The 10,312-nt window shown below is 42.7% G+C and overlaps 2 protein-coding genes across 2 annotated transcripts; one reads left to right on the forward strand and one right to left on the reverse strand.

Annotated features, from left to right (window-relative positions):
* Nucleotides 1-7,391, forward strand: LOC308291056 (cytosolic sulfotransferase 3-like; the record flags this gene model as incomplete). Its single annotated transcript, XM_080732972.1, has 8 exons — nt 1-21; nt 1,011-1,155; nt 1,297-1,425; nt 2,116-2,216; nt 4,856-4,982; nt 5,097-5,194; nt 6,390-6,432; nt 7,279-7,391. 8 exons carry the CDS (start codon nt 1-3, stop codon nt 7,389-7,391), a joined length of 777 nt encoding a protein of 258 aa, XP_080589098.1.
* Nucleotides 7,392-8,098: 707 nt separating this feature from the next.
* Nucleotides 8,099-9,673, reverse strand: LOC308291421 (serine/threonine-protein kinase OSR1-like; the record flags this gene model as incomplete). The annotated part of the gene is made up of 1 exon (XM_080733430.1): nt 8,099-9,673. One exon carries the CDS (start codon nt 9,671-9,673, stop codon nt 8,099-8,101), a length of 1,575 nt encoding a protein of 524 aa, XP_080589556.1.
* Nucleotides 9,674-10,312: the final 639 nt, after the last annotated feature.

Here is a 10,312-nt window from a genome sequence, read left to right on the forward strand (position 1 = left end):
ATGTCACTTGCCGTGGACAAGGTAGTATGTTACTAATGTTATCTATTTTGCGCAATTGTCTTTGCCTAGTCTGTTAGTTTTGCAAGGAGTTATTGAAGAAAGAATACTAAGTACTGTTTCTATGCAATGCAATACTGCTAACAAGGACAGGTTTATTGCTGATAGAGTACAATGGTATTTTATTTCATTTCTCTGTTTTTTTAAGGCTATAATGAATTTTATGTCTTGTGTAATGCATTTTGAATTGCCTTGGTGCATGTGCTACAAAAAAAAAAAATTGCCTTTCCTTGAATGTTCCTTGAATCTATGCCATACGTGCTTGTTCACATTAATTTACACTTTATCAGAATGCTCTCTGCCTTAACACCCATTTAGAATGGGTACACATAATAATAGTGTATCATTATTTTATGCTTTAACTATTGAAAAATAGCAGATCTGCAAGCTCACGAGCTTGTAGATCTGCTATTTTTGAAAAATGACCCGATTCTATAAGTGTCTTTTGAATCCTTCTAAGTCTTTTTGTAAAACCTAGCCATCGTCAAAGAAAAGGTCCTTTTCACTTAAATGAAGCTCAGTTAGTCTGTTCTTGAGAGACTACTATGTCAGTGGTTCTCAAACCTTTTCATGTGAAGGACCCCCAAAATGATATTTATTTGGCCATGGACCCGCATCTCAAAATATTTAGTTCCAGGGACCACCCAGAAGCAAAATTTGAGTTAGAAACGGTCGCTTTGAAAATACATATATTCAAAGATTTGCCCACATTTTCACGACTTTTTCAAAAATAGCAGATCTCCAAGCTCGCAGCACGGCACCGAGTGCCGCGCTGTGAGGTTGTATATCTGCTATTTTTCACTGGTTAAAGCATTCAATAATTATAGGCCTAAATGGGTTAACGAGACAATGAAAAGCCCACTTCCCAAACATTCATTTTCTTCTATTAGAAAAAAATGCTCATTTAGACCTCTCATTATTGTTCTGGTCATTATGTCATGTTTGTGTTTTAGAAGGAGGCACGTCCTCGACCAAAGTTATTTGACTTTCGTGGAGTCTCTATGATCAACTATTTCACAGACAACTGGGAGAATGTTGAAAACTTTCAGGCCAGACCAGATGACATCCTCATTGCGACATATCCTAAAGCAGGCGAGTGTGTGAAAGTGAGATACTCCGAGTTTTCAGATGAAAAGGATCATGTTTGCGATGACTCAGGATTTAAGGATTATTGTCACCCTTCTCTCTCTCTGTGCAGTGACTCTCTCTCACTCTCTATTTCTCTCTCTTGTCTCCCAGGCACCACATGGGTCTCTTATATTCTAGACCTTCTGTATTTTGGCCAAACAAATTTAGAGCGTCAGACGTCCATCCCTATCTATGACAGAGTACCTTTCCTGGAGGTCATGTATCCTCCTTATCCTCCAGGTTTGATCATGAACCCCCGTCTCACTATCTGCATGCTGCAAAATGATAGTGCCTTGCTTCAATTCCATTATCATAATATAAACGCATTCATGCTTCTCTTTGGTTGGAGTTTTTATTAGTTGTAAGTTCATCCTCATAAATGTCTGAAGGTATAACGTTCTTTGTAGCATTATTATGTTACACTTTCAATACATGGTCAACCAGTATCATTAACTTCTAAACATTCATTCTAAAGTTCATTAAAGGTAATTTGTTTGGAAATTGGCATAGAGTATGATCCAGTTACGATCAATCATTAAAAACATTTCTTTGAGTGTCTTGTCACGGTTCTCGGATAAAACAAGACACAGCATACCTTCAGACATATCGTCGTTGTCGGGTGGAAACCTTGTATGTCCAAAACCGTTTGTTTTGTATTTATCATTTTTAAAATGATTTAAACTAGTGAAAACAGCCGATCTACAAGTGCTTGTAGATCAGCTGTTTTCACTACTTTTGTGCGATGGCCTTGCATGATGAAGCAGTGCTTTACTTTGCGAATAAATGTACACATTTGAAACGAGGTACGAGCCGACAGTGACGATATGTTACATTGCAAACAGAAAATAAATAAATGTAATATTAAAGTTGTTGATGTAAAACTCCCGCTGACAGCATCCTGCAGAGCTCACCTTTTATTCCTCCATACAGGGACAGAACTGGCAGATAAACTGACCACCTCTCCTCGCCTCATCAAAACCCATCTTCCAGTCCAGTTGGTGCCAAAGTCCTTCTGGGAGCAAGGCTGCAGGGTAGGAGCATAACGTATTGTCGTTGTCGGGTGGAAACCTTGTATGTCCAAAACCGTTCGTTTTGTATTTATCGTTTTAAAAACGATTTAAAATAGTGAAAATAGCCGATCTACAAGCACATTACACCTCGCACCGTGAGGTGTTGTGTGCTTGTAGATCTGCTATTTTCACTAGTTTTGTGCGACAGTCTTGTATGATGAAGCAGGGCTTTACTTAATAATAAAAAAAAAAAATGGTTTCTGCCCGACAGTGACGATATATGTAATACACATTTTTAAATCAACTTATAACTCCATTACTTTGACATGCAGTACAATCTAATCAAATACACAGAGGAAGTAGTAAGGGAGTTATTGAATCTTGGACACGCATGTATATCCACACACATCAATCATCGGTTCAGTGTTTTTTCTTTGCATGTCTTTGTTAACACAGTCACAGTTGAACTATTAAATTACATTGCTCTTCCTTTTTCCTGGGAGCAGTTGGTCCCAGAGTTTGTTCGAGCCCTGTCAAATCAAGACAACTAACTGCTCCCTCAGCTGGCCATTCCCGGCCGGTCCAGGCTGGCCATTAGGAAAGAAATAAAAATAAAATGTCTGCCTTCGTTCCATTTTGGGGGCTGGGCGGCCAACAAAGTAAATCATCACTGTCGGGCAGAAACCTCGTATCTACAAGTTTCAAATTTGTAATTTTTTTTCGCAAAGCAAATCCCTGCTTCATCAAACAAGGCTGTCGCACAAAAGTAGTGAAAACAGCAGATCTACAAGCACACAACGCCTCGCGGTGCGAGGCGTTGTGTGCTTGTAGATCGGCTGTTTTCACTAGTTTAAATCATTTTTAAAATGATAAATACAAAACAAACGGTTTTGGACCTACAAGGTTTCCACCCGACAACAACGAAATATAACTCATGTAATTGAGGCCCACTGGCTTGTCACTTGTCATGATCTGAAATGACAAATCTTGTGAGTAGCAGCAGCGCTATGCAGTGGCGGTTCTACGCGGAAGCTTTTGGTGCTTAAGCACCAGTATTTTCCTGACTAGCACCAGTATTTTCCGGATCCAGTATTTTCCTGATCGGGGCTTGCAAAATCGGGAGAGAGACGAGACGGTCAGACGGAGAAAAGTGTGATAACCAAGTGCAGTACTACTCCTAAACAACAGGAGGCGTCGGCATGCCCCGAGGCAATAAAAAGCAGAGAAGAATATTTCAAGTCCCTTGAAGCGTCAACACGACTCGCACACAACACAACACAACACACACACAGACAGATACATACATACCAGCCGGGCGGCATCGAGGCATGGAAAGATTCTTTGGGAAGCCCTCAACTCGGACAAAATCTGCACATACACATACAACAGACCACTGAGATGAATGTCATTTAGACAGACATCTCAACTACTCTACTCACTAGTGATACTAGTCTAGGCTCATAACAGCAGTGGGATGAGGAGCTTAGTGACTATAGTGCAGTGGTGGGGAGGGGATTGATGGCTAACTTAAGTATAGTATTTGACATGTGGTGATATTATAGTGTATATATATTGTTGCTTTAACCACAACGTAGTGAACCATGTTAATATGTAAAAGAAATCAAATAGTGTATAAACCTGTTATATTTTAAATGAGTTATTATGACTGACTAAGGCATAATCTGAGCAGTGAACTCTGCTGATAAATTAGAAAAGCAGCAACCATCCAAAAGCGAGTGTCACTCACTCACTGCATACCTGATTCCCTGCTCTCAGTTGGGGCAAAATTTACCTAAAGCGAGTGGGCGGGTTTATGAGCAACAACAGGAAGTGAACTGGTCTGGGACCACTGCATGCAACATGTTTGTGTTGTTAAGAGAGAGGGGCTTTGTTTTCATCAATCTTTTTCCAAAAACTGGGACAAAAAAATGGATAAACAGGATAAAATATGCTACTCTGCTGTTGATTGTTGCTTCTGGTTTTGGAATCTAATTCTTCTGAATGGTGAGTACACTTGACTGCTGCTGCAGCTTGCCTAACTCTTTTCTTGATGTCAAAAGTTGTCCGCTGAGACAAATGTTACTTAAATCATCAGTTGTTTAGCTTAACCTAAGGGGTGGGTGGGGACTGGGAGAGGTGAATAGGGCAAAATGGCTGCAAAACTTAAAAAATAAATTAATAAAACTGCGGTATAGTATAGACTATCTTGCTGGCTGGTGCATGTGGAGACTGAGAGGCAAAGGGAAAGTGTAGTGTCCCGTTCCCGATTGTTTAGCAAAGAAATAAACCGCGGAAATCCGAATAAAACACGTTCAAATCCGCGAAAAACCGCCAATTTTCGTAGCGCGCGCGAGTGCACGCGCTGCACGCGTGCAAAAAGCTCCCTGTAGCACCCCCTACTGCTCAGGGCTAGAACCGCGCCTGGCGCTATGGAGAGAGATCTCTCTCTATAGCGCGCAATGAGGGCCTCTCCAACTCTTTTTCCCGGGCTGAATCAGGGGCCCAGCACGTCCCTGCTCAGCTGCGCCCTTCTGTGGGCAGCACTCAGCTGGGAGAAGCTGAAAACTCAATTTCCCCCGAGGGATTAAATTGGTCTAGTTATTATTATTATTTATTAGCAAGCTTGCCTGTTGAGTAATTTCAGTGATTTCTTTGAATAGGTTGTCTACGTGGCTCGTAATGCCAAAGACAATGCAGTGTCCTATTTCCACTTTGATCGCATGAACATGACCCAGCCAGAGCCAGGAGACTGGAGCAGCTATCTTCAGAGATTCATGGACGGAAAGCGTGAGTATGAAATAAAAGTAATAGAAACAGCCAGTTTATAGGGGGGATCATTTTGATGGATTTCAAATATCTTCTTGTCTAGAAGTTCATTCATTTGTTGTTCCATGGTTTCAGTGGTGTGGGGATCTTGGTATGACCATGTAACTGGCTGGTGGGAGAAACGACAGGCTCACTCTAAACTCCACTACATGTTCTACGAAGATCTGATTGAGGTGCGCATGTGTTTGAGTTTAACCACATGAACCATAGCTTCCTTATTCTGGGGTGAACATTCGGTGGAAATAGCCAATCTATCTGATTGTAGATCAGCCTTTGGTAACGCTATTTAGTGTAGAGGTAAAATAGGAAGGGTAGTATAGACCAGGGGTTTTCAAAGTGGGTGTTGCGAGATCATTTGATAATATTTGGAATTAATTTGGACACTTGAAAAACTTTCAGTCAATTCTAACCAAAATGGCTATTATCTCAACGTTTTCCTCGCAACATAATCACTAAAATATCGTCACTGTCGGGCAGAAAACTTGTATCTCCAAGTTTCAAATGTGTACGTCTTTTGGTAAAGCTGCTTCATCATACAAGACTGTCGCACAAAACTAGTGAAAACAGCCGATCTACAAGCACACAATGCCTCGCGATGCGAGGCGTTGTGTGCTTGTAGATCTGCTGTTTTCACTAGTTTAGTACAATTTATAGATGATAAATACAAAACGAACAGTTTTGGACATACAAGGTTTCCACCCGACAACGACGATATGCTATAAATATAAGGTGCCCCTGATTCAGCCCGGGAAAAAGAGTTGTAGAGGCCCTCATTGCGCGCTATAGAGAGAGATCGCTCTCTATAGCGCTGCTGCTATACAAAGATTTGACATTTCAGATCATGACAAGTGACAAGCCAGTGGGCCAATTACATGAGTTATATTTTGTCATTGTCGGGTGGAAACCTTGTATGTCCAAAACCATTTTAAAAATGATTTAAACTAGTGAAAACAGCCGATCTACAAGTACACAACGCCTCGCACGCGAGGCGTTGTGTGCTTGTAGATCTGCTGTTTTCGCTACTTTTGTGCGACAGCCTTGTGTGATGAAGCAGGGCTTTGCTTTGGGAAAAAATCTACAAATTTGAAACTTGGAGATACGAGGTTTCTGCCCGACAGTGACGATTTACTTTGTTGGCCGCCCAGCCCCCGAAATGGAACGAAGGCTGACATTTTTTTTTTTTTTTCCTAAAGGCCGGCCTGGACTGGCCGGGAATGAACCGGCCGTTCGGGAGTTGTCCCGCTTTTCCCAATGGCCAGCACGTCCCTGATATCAGTGTAAAGAGGAGATAATAATTAGTTAATTTCTACCACAGTTATGATACAGCCGAGCTCCTCTGATTTTAATTGTCCCTCCTATATTCAGCAGGCTGGCCAGCTGGCAGCCCATCAAGTTCCCAGTGCAGCTACGGGTACACCCAAATATGGAGTGTGTTGTCTAAATGTGTTATCATGTCATCAGCAAACAAATCAGTCACCTCCATAGGCCCATATGGGCACAAAAGGGGGCTTGCCTATATATGGGCAAATACTGATGACATCAGGGATCTCCTTATATGGGCAATTGGGCATATCAGTCAGATTGGTCGCAGTTTACCATGAGAAATGTCACAGCTTGTCTCTGTGTGTACACATTTTTACAGTCTATGGGTTGGTTCCCTTGACAAATCACTGTGACATCACAGGTGTCATCACCTATGGATGTTCTCCAGAATCCCTTTTATGCCCATACCGGTATATGAAGATCCGATCCCTGATGTCATCGATATATATATATATATATATATATATATATATATATCGATGACATCAGGGATCGGATCTTCGTATATGGGCATAAAAGGGATTCTGGGGGGGAATATATTGTATGTTGTGATGTCATGGGAACCACTCAACATAATCCCTTTTATGCCCATTATATGGAGATCCCTGATGTCATCAATATTAAGCCCATATCTAACAGGACCTCCTATGGGACTGCCCATATATGGAGGAAGACAGCCCATATCTGTGTAGCTGGAGACAGGGATCTCCATGTATGGGCATAAAAGGGATGTACTATATACAGTACAAGGATCTCCATATATGGGTAACTGGTCCGATATACATCACTGGCCAGATGGCCAGTCGTTATTAATGACGCTGCTGTTACAATGTTGTGAAGAACTAGAACTAGCAAGTACATTTTACTCTTATGTACCTGCACACAAGACATAAAATAATACTAATAAAGAACACCATGAACCTTGATGTTCCAGGAAAGGCTGGTGACTGGAAGAACCATTTCACTGTGGCCCAGAATGAACACTTTGATGAAGACTACAAGAAAAAGATGAAGAATCCCACACTACAATTCCGTACCGAAGTTTAGAGATGTCTGGCCAGCTCATGCAGGCATAAAGATGGATCAACCTACTTGTACAATAAACTAGACCAGGTCAACCTGGTTGTGCCAGACCCCCTGTCTGTCATCATCATTTATGACATCATGCCTTTTGTAGGCATGTCATCATCATGTCATCATCATATATACCCTTTATATAGAAAACCCGGACAGACATTTGCTTATGTAGGCCTACCCATTTCATGGGTCTGGCAAATACTAACATGATGCTGGTAAAATAAATCATTTTAAAACAAACAAAAGTTTCATTCTCCTTCTTAGACTAGTATCATAGTAGGTTCAAATTAAGTGTGACATAGGCCATAGGTGCAGGCCTAATATTGATATTAATATTGGTTTATTTGGAAAGTTAGATAGGCTACCTCAATAGCCATTTTTAAAACTCTCCTAAAGACTGAAAGACTCACTTCTATAGAATGGCGTTTAATAAGAGGATTGGACAATGGACTTACTCTGTTGACAATTGAACTGTTTGTGTGTAGTTTTTTTCTCTCTCCTTTCCCACACTGTTTTGTTATGGTTTGTGATGTGAAGCACATTGTAAACGTGTTTCTGAAAAGTGCTATAAAGTATATTATCTGGATTACTGTTTAGCTTTTTGGTGCAATGTTGTGAACTGTTAGTTATTCTGGCAATAATTACCACTAAAACCGTTTGTGTTGTTGGGTGTCTGACTAGCTGATGCTGAGCTTGGCGAATCCCACAAGGTTGACATTATCAGGAATTTCGTTCTCATCTAAGCCTGATGCCAGTTTGAAGGTAACACTTCTGTTGTGCTGAGGATCATCAACAATCTTCTGTAAATTGGCAGCAACAATGACCAAGTCTGTACCATCAATCAGACCTTCTGAGACCAACTCCTGAGCCACCCCATTAGCTGAGTCTCTGCCAGACACAAAATCAAAGTTGATGTTGCTGAGTTCCTTATTCACATCCCTCAGCTTCATCACCAAGCTGATGGGGACATCATTGATGCTTGATGCTATCAGGTCCTGTGCAGCTGGGGGTCCATGTGAGGGATTTGCTGTATTTGCAGGGGCCGCTGGTATAGCCTTTTCACCTGTCTCTTCGGCATTCACAGTGCTCTCCTGGGCTGGAACAGATCGTTGAGGACACAGGGTGCCAACTGTAGGCAGGGAAATCTCCAAATTCTGGGGTCCGTCCTTCACCCTGCGTGATCGCTGAGCTGCCACCGCCGTCTTCCCCTCTTCACTCTCCTCGTCCAGCTCATGGTCGCTCCACTCCCATTCTCCGTCCTCGGTCTTGTGGAGACGACCGCTGGACCCGGGTACGCGGCGCACCTTTTCGGATCGATCCAACATCGTCGGTCCCTTCTGAAGAAGAGTCTTCACCAAGTATTGATTGTTCTTGGCATACTTTGTGAAGAATTTGTGCTTTAACAATTCGGAAGCAGTTGGCCTATTCGCTGGGTCTTTCTGTAAACACAGGGTGATCATCTCCCTGAAGGACTTGCCGTATTTCTCCACCACCTTCTTGTCTTTTAAGCCTGTCTCCAGGCAGGGAGGGTCATTCTTTAGGATCAGCAGCAGCACCTTCATAGGTGAGTACGTGTGATACGGCACGGTCCCGGTGGCGAGTTCGATGGCTGTTATACCAAAACTCCATATGTCAGCCTTGAAGTTGTAACCCCGTACCTGCTCTATGACCTCTGGGGCAATAAAGTGCGGGGTACCTACGAATGTATTTCGCACATTTCTGGTCACGTCTCCTGCACCATCCACTAAGGCGCTCACGCCAAAGTCTGCAATTTGCACTGAGCCATCGTCGCCAAGGAGAATATTACAGGCCTTCAGGTCCCTGTGAATCTGTCCGTTTTTGTGTAGGTATTCAAGCCCTTCCAACACCTCTCTGAGGATGGTGGCGATGCAGGCTTCATCCAACACGCCACCCTTGTGTTCGCCGCGCGACACAGTATGCTTGATGATGTCAAACACAGAGCCACCTTTGAGTAGCTTCATCACCACCCAGAGCTCATCCTTAACCACAAAGGAGGTGTAGTAAGGGACGATGTTTCGATGGTGGCACTGCCTCAAAGCTTGGCTCTCTCTCAGAAGCTCCTCCATGCTGGTCTGACACCTTTCCAGGTTGATGCGCTTGATGGCCACATGCTCCTTCCTGGGCTCACAGTACGCGGCCTGGACCACAGCCGAGGAACCACTCCCTATCACATCACTGAGAACATAATCATCCTTATTGTTTGACCAGGATTGAGAGATCTCCTCTGCCATGGTTAAACTCAAATAAAGTCAGGTTGGAAAACAACATTGACTGGAAACTTCTGCTGCAGGGGCGTATGGCAAGAACCTAACAGTTACTCCTGTTGGCGTTGGAGGGCTTGTTAAGGCTCTGTATGCAAAACCATTCCTTTCTGAATCAGGTTTTATAAGCCGAACGGCTGACGCTCTCATCATCACTATGATGTCACTAAGAATCAACCATGCCCATATATAGAGTTCCTGGCTGGTCGGTCTCGCCCACAAATGGAGGTCTATGATGTCAGATTGTTCCCTGACTAGCAATGCTAGCAACTAGCAACCATAATCTGATATCAACCTATATGTAACCATAGCAACCTGATATCAACAAATATGGTGTTGAGCGTCTTCTTAGCAGCTTCATGTCACCGGCTCCTTTGAAAATGACTTGTAGCGTGTCACTTTGTCGCCATGGTGTAAAGGACTGAGGACTGTAAAAGAGGACAACAGGCCAGTTCCCAACAAAACAGGTTTTCAGAAAGGCCCGTCCACAACATACAGATTTTGATATATTTGTTGCATATATGAAGTACGCTGATGTCACTCGGGCATGCCTGACACAGAACATAAAAGGAACAGTTATAATTGGTACTCTGACAACTGGTACAACAG

Source organism: Nannobrachium achirus (assembly GCF_963921795.1).
Source record: "Nannobrachium achirus genome assembly, chromosome: 9".
Lineage (NCBI taxonomy): Eukaryota > Metazoa > Chordata > Actinopteri > Myctophiformes > Myctophidae > Nannobrachium > Nannobrachium achirus.